The sequence below is a fragment of the Nasonia vitripennis genome, chromosome 3 (assembly GCF_009193385.2).
Source record: "Nasonia vitripennis strain AsymCx chromosome 3, Nvit_psr_1.1, whole genome shotgun sequence".
NCBI classification, from domain to species: Eukaryota; Metazoa; Arthropoda; class Insecta; order Hymenoptera; family Pteromalidae; genus Nasonia; species Nasonia vitripennis.
In genome coordinates this window covers 17,512,364-17,530,283 of record NC_045759.1, presented here as the reverse complement: position 1 = coordinate 17,530,283, position 17,920 = coordinate 17,512,364, and the positions used below count along the sequence as shown (strand labels likewise).

General features: G+C 43.7%; 2 protein-coding genes across 9 annotated transcripts; one reads left to right on the top strand and one right to left on the bottom strand.

Annotated features, from left to right (window-relative positions):
- Nucleotides 1-9: 9 nt before the first annotated feature.
- On the bottom strand, nucleotides 10-11,522 carry LOC100678450. 6 transcript variants are annotated; one of them, XM_008218373.4, is made up of 5 exons: nucleotides 11,291-11,522; nucleotides 2,388-3,055; nucleotides 1,780-2,229; nucleotides 1,426-1,689; nucleotides 10-1,348 (listed from the first exon to the last, which is right to left on the bottom strand). In XM_008218373.4, exons 2-5 carry the CDS (start codon nucleotides 2,993-2,995, stop codon nucleotides 1,150-1,152), a joined length of 1,521 nt encoding a protein of 506 aa, XP_008216595.1. In that variant the 5' UTR covers nucleotides 2,996-3,055; nucleotides 11,291-11,522; the 3' UTR covers nucleotides 10-1,149. The 6 variants fall into 6 exon arrangements, with proteins under 6 accessions (XP_008216595.1, XP_032454059.1, XP_003424422.1 ...); XM_032598168.1 differs by lacking the exon at nucleotides 11,291-11,522 and adding an exon at nucleotides 6,322-6,689; XM_003424374.5 differs by lacking the exon at nucleotides 11,291-11,522 and adding an exon at nucleotides 3,444-6,285.
- LOC116416938 lies at nucleotides 7,057-11,643 on the top strand. Of its 3 annotated transcripts, none has more exons than XM_032598174.1 (2): nucleotides 7,057-11,140; nucleotides 11,284-11,643. In XM_032598174.1, exon 1 carries the CDS (start codon nucleotides 8,568-8,570, stop codon nucleotides 9,807-9,809), a length of 1,242 nt encoding a protein of 413 aa, XP_032454065.1. In that variant the 5' UTR covers nucleotides 7,057-8,567; the 3' UTR covers nucleotides 9,810-11,140; nucleotides 11,284-11,643. The 3 variants fall into 3 exon arrangements, with proteins under 3 accessions (XP_032454065.1, XP_032454063.1, XP_032454064.1); XM_032598172.1 differs by having other exon boundaries at nucleotides 7,057-11,204; XM_032598173.1 differs by having other exon boundaries at nucleotides 7,057-11,204; nucleotides 11,263-11,643.
- Nucleotides 11,644-17,920: the final 6,277 nt, after the last annotated feature.

Here is a 17,920-nt window from a genome sequence, read left to right as displayed (position 1 = left end):
GCTGTCAAATTTGAAAGATCTCTAGCTCTTTAGGCTATGGCCATCATTTATTCAAGGATTAATGCATATCTACCACTTTTTATACACGATATCAAAACGAAGCAAAAAGCAGTGACGTGTGAGTTTTGAATGTTGTAAAAGATTGTCTTATAACACAAAATCCAAATAAAATAACATCTTTATTCGAATCACAAGAATCGCAAAGTAAAATGCACACATTGACATCGCCGTGTGAATGTTTTTATTCTTGTGCAGATATTGACAAACTTAGGTATTCTGTAAATATCGACATTCTATCGTAATACTTCAATTGCTGAAATCGCCATGGCAATTATAATATAGTAGGTACCCTGTTCATCTAAAAAAATTATTATGGTGTCATGAAACCCAAATATTGCACCAACGTGCATATTGACTAACATAGGTCATGCAAAATTCAAAACAATACATTAAGAATAGTGTAACGTTAGATCATTTTCCACTATAACCATCTACACAAGTATCAAAAAAGTACTATATCAAAAAATTTCAATCATCTCCGAGCTAGTCTTAAAACTCCGTTCAATTATTTCTTTCGACACAGCATCTATATATACCTAGATCGTGAGACTCCCAATAATGCAATTGACGCTCTCGTAAAGCAAAATTTTGCAATCTGTTTATTATTGCACGCGCCCCGGTGTTATTTTCGACTGATAAAAATGAGCATTGCTCGCTTGGCTTATTACGTTGTACTCGCGGCTTATTGCGCACTGTGTGTCACCCACTTTCTCACGTCTGATAGAAAAAAAGCAACCTGCACCTGTTGTTGTTCGCTTATTTTATTGCCTATTATATCGATATCCTCTGGCCTACACAAGACACCTATGTACAAAGGTAAGAAACTTGCGTAATTCCCGATCTATTACTCCAGTTTCACAGAGTGTTTACGCGTACACAATGCTATTCAGCGCACTCGTATAATATATGTGTGTATATATATATATATATATATATATATATTGCTCAAAAACAAACAAAAAAAAAGAGGCCCCGCGCATTGGTTATTGCAGAAACAGAGTATAATATAGTAGTATATCTCGTAAATGGGTTAATACTATCACAGCCAATTCTATGTGTAACAATGCGCTCGGAGAAATAATTTTTTAATTACTCCAAGCATTCCCTCATCGACGCCGAGCACTTCTCCTTCTCCGCGGCGACGGTTTTTAAAGTTTTTGCCGACTTCTCTTGCAATTCGCTGAGCTTCTTCTCGTCGTACTGTCTCGCTCTTTCCATCGACTGTACCAACTGGCTGTTCAGGTATCCTCGGAGTGGGGCACACTTGCTGCCGTGGTCGAAGAAGAACCTGAGCAGGAAAATGGTACAGTTAAGCCGAGTTTTCTTAAATTAAAACCTGCAATCGAATGAGTAATTCGTTTATACCTGATGAATCCGTGCCTGATCCAAGAAGCGTAGGACAGCGCGCTGTAGAACCTGGGTATGTGCAGGTTCAGCACATCGGCCAGGTCGCAGAGGCAGGTCTCGTAGGTCGAGCCGGGAAAGTAGTACTGTATGCCCTCGATCATGCACCTCATCACGTGCTCCCACTCCGGCTGGATGTCCCTGAAATTCGGCTTCACCCAGAACTCGATGAAGTCCCTCGAGCGAGCTTTCACGTCCTCCAAAGTGCCCCGGCAGAAGTTGAAGCTTTATTACAGGCATAAGCGTCGTCGTCAGTGAAGGTAGCGTATAACACGAGAGTTTACAGTGCAGGTGTAAATAAAGAAATCGTCTCACTCGTCGTCCACTCCCAGAAGGTATCCCAATCCGCGCCAGAGGTGACAGTAAGCCTCGAGATCCTCGTCGGTCGCGTCATGCAGACCGAAGGTCTTGGGACTGAGGACGGTCAGAGCTATGAAGGCGAACTGCGTGGCCGCCATCTCGCCCTGGTTCAGAGCCTTGTGTCTGATATTGGGGTACTTGCTGAGGATCGTGTAGGGACACTGGTTGGGAGCCGGAGCCGGACAGGTGGACTGAAAGTCCCGACGCGCTATGTCGAGGGCCGGGCACCAGGGGTTCTCGATCTTGATCTTGCTCTCGAGCTCCTCGTTCGGCATGGCCTCGAGCTTTTTTCGCATCAGCGAGTGGATCCTGCGCACGGCCCGCATGTCGTCGTAGCCCGGATTGCCCGGTGTCCACACGTCGTGCGAGTACCAGTTGTAGAACCTCGAGGCGGTGGACAGGTATCTGTGAAAAACGGGAATGACTCGTTTGTTGCTCGGACATTATACTGCATAGGCACGCGCGCATTTATGAAGCAAGGAAAACTGGTCGTTAGCTCATCTAGCGCGTAATGTGGCGTGTAATGAAAATGAACCGAGTATAAGGATTATATAGCTATATACCTCTTGAAGCAGGCGTAAGGCGTGCTGGAGTTGCCGGTGACGAGGATGGACTTGAAGCCGTCTTCGAAAGAGTAGACCATGAAGAGCGACAACAGCTCCGAGTAGAACAGCCCGAAGATATTGTCAACCGCGAACTTCTGACCCCTGCGGAACTTGTCCATGTCGAGCCACTCGGGCCTGATGTCCATGCTGATGCCGGTGTCACCCTCGAAAACGAAAGCCGCCGAGATCTCGAGCAGTGGCTCCGGAAGTACGTTTCCGAAAGCTTCGGTCAGACGTTCCATCACCCACTTTTTCCGCTTCTCCAGAGGCTCGATGCTGTCCGCCTCGGACCACATGGTCTTCAGGGTAGTGGCCACCTCTTCGTCGGTCATAGCTTCGCGTTTCGCCGGGATTTTCAAACGCCACGAGGGGATATCCTCCTCCTCGGCTTCGCATGCGTTCAGAGAACCGTTGGATGCGTTGAGGAAGCCGCTGTCGTCGTCGCTCTCGACGTTGGCGATCACCTCGGCGGAGTCTGTTATTGGCTTTTTCGGCAGATTCTGCTCGATCTGCTCCACCGACTCGCTGATGACCGACACGGACGTCGGAACCGCTTGGTCCTTCATGGCGCTGAGCTTCAATTAGTGCGCGTACGGACTGGGTACTGATTATACGGTCGGGGAAACCTGCGTTTGCGAAAAAAGAAAAAGGCGAATTTTAATCACTGTGGCTCATCAAACGCCAACAAACACGAATGAAAAACAAATAATAATAATAACGCGCCGCAGTAATGAAAACTAAAAAATTAATAAATGCACGAATCGATACGAACGTTGAATACGTAATATAATCAATGATAAAGCGCGATAAACATATTTTCCGAAATAAGAATAATGTCTCCGCGCTTATCTCAAAACTGCAGAGCTTAAAATTCATTCGATCAACTTTAAGCTAAAATATACGTGCAAACACGCTGTACCGTTACTCGAAGATGCGGAATGAAGGCTCTATAGACACACAGAACTACCGGTTCAAGTCTAATCGAACTTTACACACGAAAATCCATTAACGCACCGAGAGAGCTTTGCAGATGAGACGACAATCACCACGAACTTGGGCCGGTCGTTCGGCAAGTCGCTGGAGAAAAGCGACTCGACTCCGTTGGCCTCTGGACACCGAGACTAGACGAACCGGAGTACCGACAAAGCACCTTTGATTTCAGTGTATATAGTCCCTACTCCGCGAGCAACTCGCGCGCACCACGTGACCGCCTCGCGAACCTATAGCCCGCTTGCACTCTACGCTGTACGTATATACTGCATACAAGTGCGGATCTATACGTATATATACAACAGCGCGATAACCAGAAGAGAAGTGTGTGTATATATGTGCTATATAACGGCGGGAGCCGCACGCGATGATCGTGTCGAAAATTAGACGACTCGCGAATTCGCTTTTTCTCATGCTCCCCGCCAGCAATTGCGCAACGCGGGCAACGCGGAAAAGACATGGATTTCTGCTTGTAACATAGAAAATTGTTAGATGCGGCTTGTGTCGGCCGTCTGAAGAAAAAAAAGAGAAGAAGAAGTGGTTTGGTTGATCGATATAACTTACACGCTGCGGAATATCAAATGAGTCGCGCGTTTGTTTATGCACGAGTATATTTGCGTGAAATTAACTTTTTTTACGTCCCGCTTCGAACTTGCGCGCGTGTGCGCAGGCGAAGGTTGGAAAAGTATATACGCACGCGCGTAAACAATATCGCTTAGGTGAAACGCGAGCGAAAGAAACGCGCGCACGCGTATAAATCGAGCTTTTGTTTGTCTTTCGCTGTACATGAGCGAGAGCGAACTTTTCAGCGACGAAGTCGTAGAATGTTGCTAATTGTGTTTACTATTGTTGTTTGTATTTCAGAGCGGAAAAAGTGGAAATTCGTACGGTAAGCTCCCGTGTGCGAAGTTAGCGATTTTAGTCTAATTAAGAAAGCGTCAGAAAGTTGTAACTATATGCGCTGCAGCGGTAGGGAAACTTTGAATCTGAGTATATAGAAGGACGTGTCATCTCGCAGACAGTTGGAATTAACTTTATATCTTTTGTGTGTATATTGTTCATGGAATCATCTTGTAGAAGGTATTTAAATTCGTCGCGGAATATGTTATGCTGTCGAGAAACTTATAGTATAAGCTACCTTATTCTGACCTTATTTTCAAATATTACGTGAATATACGAAGCAAAGGAAAAACTTGTAGTATCTGTGTCGCTCTTCAGTATATCTAACATTTCAAATAACAATCTCCTCTAATGCACAATTCATGTCTCAAACAAATATAAAAACTCAAGATATGACCACTCGAAGCTCATCCAATTAACGCATATATTAACTCGACGCAATTTTCCGCTTCAGCTTGATTAGAACATTTTTACACATCATTACTCACATTACGGCCTTTAACTCGCTTATACACGCGTAGCTTTGAGTCACGCGGCCTAACACACGAAGATATATTTCTCTACAGATCCAGCGCGCTCAATGTTACATCGACGCTTTTGTCTCCTCTACACAGACCAGCAACACGCGGCGACCGAGATATCTCTTTTTTCGCAAAACAAATACGCAAAATACTTTCATCCTTAGACTCACGACCTTCTGCGGTCGCGGGGGAAAACATCTCGGATACGTCTTGCGTCACACTTTACCGCCGTAAGTATTACACACAATATAATACCATACTCCCTCGCAATGACAAAACTCGCAGTTTCCAGCGCACCTGTCCTACTGCAATTTCTCGACACACGTGCGGCTGTTATACATTTCATAGATTGTTTGAAAAAGTCACGCGAGCGGAATCCCCGATGAAGCACGTACAATACGGAGTAGGATAAAGTGCAGCGCATAGCTACAGTCCTAAATGCGCCGCGACGAGCGAGACACGAAGAAAAGTCCTCCAGCGTATATTTTCGCAAAGCCTCGCTACAATACGTCGATTATCGTTCGAATCTCTACGAGATGCAGCGGATCTTGTCATCGGTTTACCTTGAGATCGTATACTATATATAAGTGTTCCCGGTGCACGTGCCTGTGGATCGGAGGGAAAAATTCAATCGTGCAACGTATCGGAAAATCCGAGAGATCTCGTGGCTCGTGAATGGTTGATGGGTGGGTAGAGAAGCCCGGAGGAGTGAGACGTGCAGTGTGCGTCGATTTTGAAAAATTTATCGGGACCGAAGCTTCGCCCTGCGAACTCTGTGTTTTTCAGGAGGAAGGAAACACGTTGCGCGTGAATGATTCAACGCAGAAGAGTGCAACAGCCCGGACTCTCTTCTGCGCTGCTGTTGCAGTATAACTCAATTCGCTGCGTTGCTTTCATTCTATTATCTTTTCACGTTGTTTTCGCGGAACAAAGGCGAGATGTATAGCGAGACGGGTTACATGACTGCGTGTTATATCAGTCATAATGCGACACTCAGCGAGAGCTGTGGCTCTTGGTGATGGATCGACGCTCGTTTGATTGCGATAATGAAGAAGGCAATTTACGATAAAACTTTTTATATTTTTTGGAGTGAAATACAAAAAAAAAATCACGCTACACCTGACTCCCGATGCTTACAACGTAAACAGCGAATCGAATTATACTCGATTGTAAACAGAGAACGCGATCTGATATTGCTTTTCGAAATCGAGCCATGTGCGATTCCAGTTATTTAAATTTTAAATTTGCTCAACCTGAAACCACGTTTTTAGCGAAAGACAAAAAAGTAATAAACTCGATAGCTCGCTAACATGTTTGCTCTCCGGCACGCATCGTCCGTAAAAATTGCATAACGACTATTAATAACTCTTCTATTTATCTCCTGCCACCAGCGCAAACACAACAATGCCCAGCTCTCATGCGTAAGCCGCTTGCAGCGCGCATATCGCTCTCGTCTACAAAAAGTAGCGGAAAAGATCTACCTCGAATGAATTCCTGATTGAACGGCGAGCGATAACAGCCGCATCAGCTATATACATTCTCCAGACGTACAAGGAAATATTATTCCCGCCGCAGCAACAACGGCACAACTGCAGCATCCGCGCGGCGACTGCAATCAATCCGTTTTTATAACGCCGAGCCGCAATGCACTAGCGCTTGCATAATAACGCAATATCGCACGCGGAAGTCTTCTCTCGGACTTTGTGTCTCACTCGCGCGTCGTATAGCCACTGCGTTTCTGTCAGATCGAGACGCGTTCACTCTGTAATCATCCGCCGAGGAACAGCAGGAGAAGGAGAAACGTAGCCGCGGCTGCTGTAAAGTGGGCGTACGTCGAGCCTCTCTCGCTGTAGTGGAGGAAGAAAAAAGCAAGAGTAGGCGAAAAAAGGGGTGATGGTTGCCGCGGAGAACTATGGGGAGTCGGAGGTTAACGAACGGCTGACTAGTCGAGAGGGGGAATTTTTGCTGCTTTTATGCTTCGAAGATTGACGATGCTGAAAAACGACTCGCCACGCGGAGTGTAGTTTGGAACGCGTTTTGGATGTTGCTCGAAGTCGTGTAACGTTGCGAATTTGGATGAGTTTCAAGCCGAGAGGAGAGATGCGTGGCGCGCATTCGAATGCCTTGATATTTATTTAGGAGTTATACCGTACTGTGCCTTTCGTTGGATTCTACTCGATTTATGCAGATCTTCACTTATGCGCCTTCGCAGTTCGCATGGCAATCACGTCGCTTGTCACGGATTAGAATCGCACTATTATAAGTTGTTATAATAGTGCGATCTTATACCACGGTATTGAAACAGTCATCTCTGAAGTTAAAATGAGACTGAAGTGAGAAAAGGTAGCCGGTTTGTTTTTATGCGTCTATACTGAAGATAAGGCAGAGTCTACATCAGGTCTTTCCCAGGCGAAATTACAGGCCCAACAACGTCATCAAATAGATATTAGATCATCGCCGGTAGATTTCCCTCCGCTATACTCGCGTGTGAGTGAATAGCCCGAAAACTGGTTAGCCAGCGGTGAGTGACTATACTCAAACGACTCTTTTTGTCTGCCCCGCATCTTCACAGACTGTGCGTCAGCCTTAACCTTCACCTTCAGAGATCGTATAACTTCTGATGTCGATAAACGGGATTCGTTCCTTTTTTTTAATCGATACGATTTACGCTCGAACCTGTGACTTTTTGGTGTTTTTATGCACCTCCGGTTGTTTGTGTTTTGGATAAATGGTCATACGTAAACATAGATGATTCACTCGACTCAAGATTGAATAAAACGTAAATGTGAGATTAAAATCTTTGCGTAAAAAATGTTTCCATCGTCATAGTCAAATGCGTATTTTAAAAACCTAAGCGATCGAACGGTTACATCTTGCTTGTTTTTTATAATTGAGCCAGTAAATAGTTTATGTCGTGTCCTGGTCTGCGGGTTTTTTCCTTTTTTCCTGGACGAACATGTTCGACTGTGATTTAAATAATACATCCGATCGATTATTGCCGTTGAGCTCGACATTTACGTTTTTAAACCAGAGCATATTATTATTAACTTTTGTACTTTCAAAGAATATCCACGTTATTAGTTGAAATTTTATTCAGTCACCATGAATATCAGCTCATTTGTGATTCTTTTGTTTCTTATTTTTAAATCGAGCGCTGCTGCTGCTCGGAGCGATTTAAATTGGTTGAGACATTTAAAAGAGCGTGTATTCAACTGCTGCAGCTTTAAGCTAGTAGTTATGAATGTCCGCAAGTCGCCCAAATATACTGGCTATCTTAATCAACTAATTCTAAAATCCTTGCTGTATCACCAGCAAAAACATATCCAAGCCTCGACGTTGTATATTCCACGGATTTATCTGTTTTAACCATTGCTTTTATCGAATTGAAAAGTAACACGAATTCAAAACGCTTACAAATAAGCATTTTCAAGACAATCAGAGCTATAGGCCTCGAGAAAAAATATTTGATTTTTATACATCATTCATCCGACATAAGTAGTGCTAAAATAGAAATCGATCTGCTAAATTTGTACTTCCAAAAATTCACGATTCTGAAAGACCTCGATTTAAAAGTTTTGGAAATAGTCGAGTATCCGAGAAAATCCAGTAGTGTATTTTATGAAGAGCAGAAACCGTCAGGTATTTTTGTACACAGCTATAACTTCTTCACCAAGTCATACAGTCGAAAAACTTAGCTTTTGCAAATTTAAATGGAAGAGTGTTGACGATGACTTTACACCCGAATCCACCAAGTGTGGATGCTGATTTTGAAGTAAGCGGTTGCTACGATCCCAAAACGCTAATTGGTCCTCAAGGTCTTATTCTCAGAGCCATCGCCAAGTCATACAAGTTTACATGGCGGATACTGGCATCTGAATACGTTTCTGTGAATCCGTCTGATAATCTCGCTCGCGCCTTGGTAGTCAATAGAAACTGCAAAGTGTTCAGTAACTTTATGACGCTTAAATTAGCCATAGCAGATATCATCGGTAATTTTGGTCACATGCCCTATTTGAGCGGCGGAGCTCAAGATTCTATTCTAAAATTATTAAAAGTTGCTCATACACGTCTTATTGATCCACTTGTCGTTGTGGTACCAATTATTCCCGGGAATCCGATGAATATATCAGAGGATTTTCTGGTACTCCTGGGCTTTGCCATCGTTATCATCGTTATTTTAAGGATTACGGTAAGAGTCATAAAATTAAATAATAAATTCTGGACTACAGAGAACATTTTCCGTGCAATTTTTGGCATAGATGTGACGGATAATACAATTAAAATTTCCGAACGTATTTTGCTCGGTTGTCTATTCATAATTTCGTTTTTTTATTCGGCTGATATAATTGATGCAATCTTTGATGCGATAGAAATCAATTCTAATCGTAAAAGCGTAAACAATTTGGAGCAGCTTGACGAAGCTGGTATTACTCTTATGATAAACAAACACTATGCACAACTTTTGAGATTATCGGAGGATCCATTGGTAAAGAGATTAGCTGAAAATGCGAAATCTTCGTCCTTTACGAAGAACTACGAATGCGTTAATGAGCTTGTGCTAAAACATCGAAAAAATGTAAGCTGTATTATGTCGTTGTCGACTGCAAAAAATGGAGTTCGGTTTTCCACGCGTATACACGGGGAGCCAAATATTTTCATTTTGAAAGATTATGTACTAATGCAATGGTTGATGATTTATATGAGTCCACTAGCAGTGTATGATAAGGCATTTCAAAAGATGGTGCAGAATTTAGATGAAGGTGGATTGATTGAACAGTGGTATAGAACAGAATTGATGAAAACATCAGATGAATCCATGACAAAATCCTTATCTAGCATGGGAAGAAATCGACACGACGAGACTATATTATCAATATTAATCAAACTTGGAATTGGATACATTTTGTCAATATTTCTTCTGCTAGGAGAAATTATAGTACACCGTTATGCTCACGTATTTCGAGGATAGAACATTCTTTACAACTGCAACTTATAATCAAGATGTTATTCAAAGATCAAAATACGACGATTCTAAAGTAACAAAAGTAAAACACCTTTATTGCACACGTTCTATTACTAAAAAGGTTTACCCATGAGGAAGTAGAACTTGTATGCAAATACGTATGGTAATATTTGACATTAGAAATGCAAAAAAATCATAATTGTTAAATCAATGTTTGTGCGTGCGTGGCGAGTGCGTGTAAAGATTCAAATTAAAACAAGTTTTTCAACAATCGCTTGATGATGATCTTAGTGTCTATCCGTAGAATATAATAAACAACATGCACATGTTTGTGCAAGGTGTTTACTCAGCGATTTGAGTGTTATTTAAATTTTTTATGTTTATAGTGACTAGTGAGAAATCGTTATCAAAGCTGGACTCTATAATGGAATGCCAATTGCTACATTAATTAACAAAGTTGCGATAACGATAGAGTGCACAGACCGTCTACTAAAATTATAAACAGCGAATATAATGAGCAGAAATTTTTAAATTTAGTTATCGTCAGCAGAATATTATGTGAAACTTACGAAACTTTGTTATTAGTGTTTCAATAAGCGTTGGTTTGTAAATCAGTTTGTATGGGATTGTAGTTGAATAAAAGTTTAATTCTCTTGAACTTTAATTTATTTACTAACTGTAATTTTCTAATAACTGGATTTCGAATAATTAATTTTTATTAATATATTCTCATCGCAATAGTAAGTATGCTACTATACGTTTTTCGAAGAATGCATGCAACATCCTCTACTGTAATTGCGCGGAAAAAAAATATTGCATACTTTCTATTTCCATCTATACCTACACAAAAAAAGTGACAAAACCAATCGCCTGTAACAACGTCAACAGAGCATTGTTACAGACAATGTCACTGTACCGCCAGTCGCTCATGAAACGCCTGCCCCCTCTCTTTCCCTCCTTCTATCTCGGCTAACTCGCAGTCCTCGGATCTAATTATAAAATGGAAATGAAACGCGGGCCGCTCTCGGAAAAAGCTCTTAAACGCGCGAGTGCCGCGAGTATAACCTGTACACACATACACCTCGTTTATACGCATAACTAAACTACGTACGTACGCAAAACGCCGCAGCGACGAGAGCGACGCGGTTTGATTTGCAGGGCCGTTAGCGCGAGAAAACGAAGTTTTAATCAAGTTCGCCGATCACCTATGACCGGTACAGTGAGAAAGACCGAGAGAGCACTTTGCGCGCGGCAAAAGCTTTGTTCGTCGCGTTCCATTAGCTCGCTGCTGTGCGCTTGCGTCAAGGCCACCGCCACATACACGCACACGTATACAGGTGAATATAGGTATACGAAATCGCGTCGCGCTGTGCTTTGTTTCGATTTTCCTACGTCGTGTAGGTATGTAGAGCGAAGAGATGCGTGAAATACGCGCTGTTATATATATATATATATATAGGAGAGGAAAATGGCTTTTCAGCACTCACTTGCTGCTGCGGCATAATACGAGACTCGGCGCCAGTGCGACGTCGATCCGCCTTGGCTCGTCTGGCGTCGCTCATTTGCCGGTGCAGAGGGGACGAGAGCTTGCACTACTCGGCGACGAGGCACAGCTTGTGGAGGTATGAGTCGTCGCACTGACTGCAGCGCTTGGAACTTAAAACTCGCACAGCCAATGCGGCTCTGGCGAGCAATTTAGGCGATATAAGTGATCGGGTTTCGATTAAAAAATTAAGGATGGTTCGGTACTTGCGATGATGATCGCAATTTGAAATTTTTGTATCAATATTTTATAATTTTCAGCTTCAACCCGGCAAATAATAAATTCTTGACGAAGTAACGAACTTTTTTTCCTTCCCATATAGCGTTACAATAAAATATCGCAGTTGGGAGACCAAGACCTATACATATAGCTACATTAAGATCTTTGACGCAACTTGGTCTAATTAGTCCCCGAGCGCACGTAAAACTATTAAAGCCGCGAACTCCATTTTACACTGCAATTATAAATGCCTCAATTAAAACATCTCCAAAGGAACGATATTTAGCATTTGAACGCGAGGCGCAATCTCTCTCTCTCTCTCTCTCTCTCTCTCTCTCTCTCTCTCTCTCTCTCTCTCTCTCTCTCTCTCTCTCTCTCTCTCTCTCTCTCTGGCATTTGCCAATTAGTTCCACGTTCCTGTGCAACTATACATATATATACGTAGCGAGACAGTCGGAGAGTTGCGCCTTCTATTCGCACGAAATACACAGCAATGCGCATAAGTGACTGTGCGGAGCCGGGACGAGCGTTTCGGCGTTGACGGATGCAGCTCTCAATTATGCTAATACCGTCGCGCTCGTGTATAATTTGCGCACAGCGCGCATTCAATGCACACATATAGAGCCAGAGAGAACCGGTCGAGGAATCGCGTCGACTGCGGGAGGAGTCGCGGTACACGGACACATCAAAAGGTGCATTGGATCGTGTGTCCGTGAGGCTGATGCATCATGCCTCGCGGCATCGATCGACGCACTCGCAGAAGCTTGCGCGAGACCTGCGCGCGTCGGCAGAGCTTTCGTGGCGCGCGTTTGAATGTGAGTATAGCGAGAAACTTGCAGATGCTTCTTTTTCCAATTAAGAACTCTGCGGAAGACAAAAATATGCGCATATGACGTGTATCCTTACACTTTAGTCTGGAATAAAACTATTCAATTTTATACCGCGTGCGATAAAGTACAGCCGCTATAGCTACGAATTTACTTCCTGCAGTCCTGAAAAAGAATCGCGCCAATCATTCAGAATAGCAAGTCGGACAAAAGCGTTCGTACGCCCACGAACGAATGCCAGAATCAATGGAATTATTCAGTGGCACGTGTAAAAATAAAACGTCTCGCGGCACATACACGGCTGCAGCGATCAATGACTCGATTTGGGTTCGTCTTCCTGTCGCCGGCGGGTCTGGCCGATCGAGCGCAACGGCCGTAAAAGTAATGACTCGAGTTTTGTTTTTGTGCAACATAAGTAGTTACTCGGGCCAGTCGGGCGTGCGGTGTGCGGCTCTGCGCTGGTTCCTCGGAAGAGTCGCTTGCCCAATAGCCGCGTCGCTAATTAACCTTCTTGTGTAAGTCGCCGATAGCTCCGTCCTCTCCCTGCGCCCCGGGAGAGAAGTAACTTTTTACTTTCCGCTCTTTTTATTATTCAATGTATATAGGTATACCCGGAATTGATTTCTGCGAGGGAGTATTTTGTGTGTGGGGAAGTTAGTGTATTTAAGTAGTATTGGCTCCGTGTCTACGAGAGTTTTACTGTTCTTTGAACTATAAGGGTTTTTTTGTAAGAAAAAGCCAAGTTTTAACGTTTAAAGAAGTAAAATGAAGTAAGTTTAAAAAGTATTATTGACCAAGTCAAAAAGAGTGGTGAAAACTGCCTGCCAATGTAAAAAGTTCACTGCGATAGTTTATTTGTAATCACTCAAAGTTGAAAAAGATTCCCTCAGTGATGGAAGATTAGAATTTTTTCGTTCTACTACGGCGTTTCTAGCACCATTTTAGCTTCATAAAAGCAGCTTATTACCGCGATTTCCCTTTTCTTTTGCAAGTGCACCTCGATTTGAAAATTTAGTAGTACTCTACTTATATAAAACCAGATCTTAATAGAATGGGCGGAATTTTCAATTTCTTCGTCTACTTTCGTATAATGGTATGCATAAAAGATTCAAAAGTTGATAAAATAACTTTTGATTTTTAAGTGCACCTATACATATATACACGAAAAATACGAAAAAAGTGATGCTTTACACATGACGTTTATTATAATGTGTGTAGAATATGTAAAAGCATAAGCTCTTTTCATTTAAAACTTTAATGCGCTTCTTGGCATATACTGGATTTGTAATTATGGACAAATGACATTTTTTGTAGCACAATCTATAAGATTTCTTTGAAATTTACGGGCTTTTTCACGACTTACTTATTTTAATGTCTTTAGATCATAAAATATATGTGTATGATCTAATTTAGATAACTTATTTTCCAGCATACACATAGCGATGTGCGCTTTTCGAATCGCCAGCTTAATTTCGAGGGGTATAAATTTCTGAATAAATTTCAGCACTCGAATTACAGCCCTTTGAATTTCAAACAAAAAAATTTGATATCGTTCCAAACATTTTCGTATAAATTTAGCGTTTGTGCCGCGAGTTTTTCCCTTTTTCATCGAGGGATATTTCAGGATCGTATCGAGTTTCAGTAAAAAAGATAAAAAGTTTTGAATTTCCCTGACTCTTTGCCCCGAATCTGTAAAGTGAGCTTCGCAAAGCCACAAAAGAGTTGGAACCATAAAAAGGTCGAGTAAACCGCTCAAACAAAATTTTCGAACCGAGGAGAATTTAAAATTCCATTGCGTACATCGATTTAATTATGCTCAAACTAGGAATATTTCTCGGAACATCGTTGCTCGTAATATGAACGAGTGCATTGAGCGCACGCCGCTTTATCTCCTGTAACTTCTATTCAATCCTATGTGCGGCGAAACGATAACGAGCTATATTTCTCCAATCTTATCGGCACTTTGCAGAGCTTTTATGTCGCGACGAGAATATACTCGAGAAAATTTAAAAAGAAGGTCATCGGCCGTTTGAAAAAATGAACTGATTTCAATCTGGAATGTCTCGCGAAAACAATGGGCCGAGCCGCGATGCAATCAAAAAGAGGCGAAATAAAAGGACGTAGCGGAGCATGGAAAAAGAGTACAGCCGCACCAGAAAGGGAAGCACAGAGCCTCGACGGGGCAAAGTTTGCGAACGAAATTAGCCCGTTAATCAGTAATACGACGGCACGAGCTATATACCAGGGAGTGTGGCAGTGTATAGGCCCCTCGAAGCCTGTGTGCGGCTAAGTCGATCGCGGAAGTTTGGTTGCCTGCGGCCAGGCGCCGCGCTGCAGCCCTCTGCGCGCGCGCGCGCGCGCAATTAAGAGTCGCTCCGTGGAATTTTGCGATAAATCGCCCGCAGCTACGGACTGCGCCAGTGCTGCGCGGGTCCTCTTTTATCCTCTGGCGCTCGTTGTCCCACGGAATGTTATTAAGATTTTTTTTATTTCATTATACTCTGTCGTGCTGTCTGAGCTTGAGGAGACCGTCGGGTATTTTGTGAGCTTGTGTGTATTTTTGACGATGTAATTGCTGTTTCACGAGAGCTCAAACTTAATCGTGGGCAGCTTACGAATCGTATAGCGTTTCTCAATTACTTACAATTTTATTATGTTACAAGATCGTATTCGCCCTTGTCCGCGAATCTCTCTATAACAATCAAAGTATAGAATATCGGAGGCTTGAGACTGCCCAGTTGCTCCGAAATTCAAACTATCGGAGCGGTATAGAATCGGCTCGATTCGCGGTACTCTCAGCACATCCAATCGGACTTGGGACAACGACGGCAAATTCCCTTGGATCCTCCCTCCCGCTTGGGACAATTAATCTTGCGCGGAAAATGATGTTACAATGGCTCAGCGCTTGGCTGCTCGGTCAGGCGTACTTGAGCCTCGCAGAAGCGCTGACCGGAGAGGCTAGTTCGCCCTATAGATGCGATCGAGTTTGGAATGCTCGAGTCGATTTCCGATCGATATCGCGGTGGCGCTGGACTTCGGGTGAATAATTGTATTACACATTGTACGCACCTGTCCTAATTTATTCCGACTTTCATTTCGTAATATACCTAATTAAAATTACGCGAAGAAGGCTTTCATCGCGGAAGGCAGATAATGTAACGCCGATCTAATTAAACGAATTTCATATATATCTCCCTACACCCCGTTCCTGCACACATGTAGATGCAGAGAATATTACTCGTAATTGAAATCAATACCGATGAAATATAATTTCGCCAAACACAAGCCAGCATTATTAATTAAATAGAGCCAAGGAGCTGAGATAACGAGTTGAAAAGCCATAATCTAGGTCAAGTAAAAAAAAAGCGCAGAGACGGAGAAAAGCGCTCGCGCCTGAATGCGAGATGTATAACACACGGGATGAGTGTGCCGACTTTTAGAAGTAAGCTAACTATATGTATATCGAAACAATTTTCCAATGCACCGCACCGTGATACACTCATCAGAGCGACGCGAGAGAGTATACACCCGATTCAAGTGTCACAACTATAGTATAATACCCTCTATATACGAAAGAAAGCAAAAGAAGAAAAAAACCTCGTCGAGTCAAAGTAAAAGCGGGACACTGCTATCTCTCCCGTCATATCCATGCACACGCGTGTATCCGCGATACACACGCACTGGCGGAAATTCGGTGCACGGTTCCTTGCTCGCGTCCGGGAGCCATTATTTTCGCTGTTCCGGAGCACGAAAAAAAGCCGTACTCTCTCTCTCTCTCTCTCTCTCTCTCTCTCTCTCTCTCTCTCTCTCTCTCTCTCTCTTCTTTCGAATACGCGCGGCGAACATCGTCGTTGCTGCCGCTGCGCACAGGTGCATATAACTACGGTTCGGGGGAGTAGTTTGCGCTGTTCCGTCCGCGCGAGAGTGTGGGAGGCCCCTGCGGGGTGTACAGGATCTTACCGTTCTCGCGAGCGCAGGAGACAGAGAAGTGAGAGTAGCTGGTGCAGCTTTTTCGTTAATGCACTTTTTGCACGCGCCGGGAGAAACTTTCTTCCGTTCATTACCGAAATAATTAAGGCGCCGTTAAAGTTCGCCGCGCGCTGTAGTATATGGAGCTGCGCGAGATTGGTTAAAGTGATTGTTTTTTTCGCGCGCGCGCGCGAGCTCTCGGCACCTACTTGACTCTTTGGAAATAGAAAGCTCGCCGCGAGTTGATGTATTATTTCGACCTTACGGTTTTATATGGATAGAGCTAATGCGGTATTACGAGATTAATCGTTCGAGTTGATTATGCAGAACCAATTGCTTTTTAACGAGGCCGGATGTGGCTTGAAGGGGGATGATATTATATTTGAATTTCCCGCCATGGCCGCGGAGCTTATATTTTTAATATGATCCCGAAGCTATACCTAATAATATACGCCGTTGCGGAATTAAAAGGTAAATTTGAATTTTCAAAAGCCACCGACGCGCATTGTATAAGTATTTCCGAGGACGAATTAAAAGCGCCTTTCATCCAACGCATACACTTTTAATTTGCACACAAGGTCGCCTCGTAATTACGTCTCTGAACATGTAATGTAACGCGTGTCGCTACACGTAACCGCCGCCGCATTTTTAACCGATTCCAGCGCATAATTACGAAGAAGCCGCACATGCCTTCTTCGGCCGAGAGCAAATTTTACAGCCCGATGCGAGAAGTGTGCCCCCGACTCCCGTCCGAGCATCTGTACAGTCGCAGCTATCATCCTCTTCTCGCTCGAGCTCACCTTACATCGAATATATTCTATACAGAGTTCACACAACGGCGATCAAAGAGCAAAAAGTCGCCGGCATTTCTCCACGCCACTCAAGAAAGAGAGCGATAATTACCACACGCTCGTATATGCAGCACACGCCTTTCTTTTTTAATTTCGCCGCCGCCGCTGCTGCTGTTGTGCGCGTAAATACACACGCATCTGCGCACGCGGCGGCCAATGGCTCGTCACGATCGCCGGCTGTCGCGTGCCAGTAGGTATAGCACCTGTCCTGCGTTTAGAGCGCGTGCCGTGTACCTCGCTCTTTTCGGGGCTGCGGAATAAGAGGAGAGAGAGAGGGACAGCTGCCGCAGCTGATGGTGGAAAAATTGATCTCGGGATTTGTTCGATGTATTTATATATACCCTTTTCACCGCGAGGCATCTCGAATTTCGCCCATCGGGCCCTCTACCCCCAAAGTTTAATGAGGTCTTTTTGTTTCGGCCTGGATGGCGCGGAAATCGAAGGCTGGGGAGGGGGGGGGGCCTTGAACAAACGATTTCGTAATTTATATACCCGCGAGTGCTTTATTTATCTGTCGCGCGGCTGTTTGCGTTTTCGTACCGCCGATGTTTTTCCTCTTTCTCTCGTGTGCGCAGTGAAATGGTAAGAAGGAAAATTGAAAACAGTGACGAGCATATCGGTCTTTTCATTTCGGCCGGCGCGTATATGGTACAACTCTGGCGTTTGTTGAAGGAAAAGTCATAAATCACGCGCACTCGGACAGCCGGG

What these genes read in the sequence shown, in the direction of transcription:
- LOC100678450 (XM_008218373.4), bottom strand. Translation starts at nt 2,995, where the DNA reads ATGAAGGACCAAGCGGTTCCGACGTCCGTGTCGGTCATCAGCGAGTCG. An exon ending in CCTTACGCCTGCTTCAAGAG is followed by an intron (nt 2,230 to 2,387) that starts GTATATAGCTAT and finishes CGTTTTTCACAG; the next exon opens with ATACCTGTCCACCGCCTCGA. An exon ending in ATCAGGCACGGATTCATCAG is followed by an intron (nt 1,349 to 1,425) that starts GTATAAACGAAT and finishes TTTCCTGCTCAG; the next exon opens with GTTCTTCTTCGACCACGGCA.
- LOC116416938 (XM_032598174.1), top strand. Translation starts at nt 8,568, where the DNA reads ATGACTTTACACCCGAATCCACCAAGTGTGGATGCTGATTTTGAAGTA.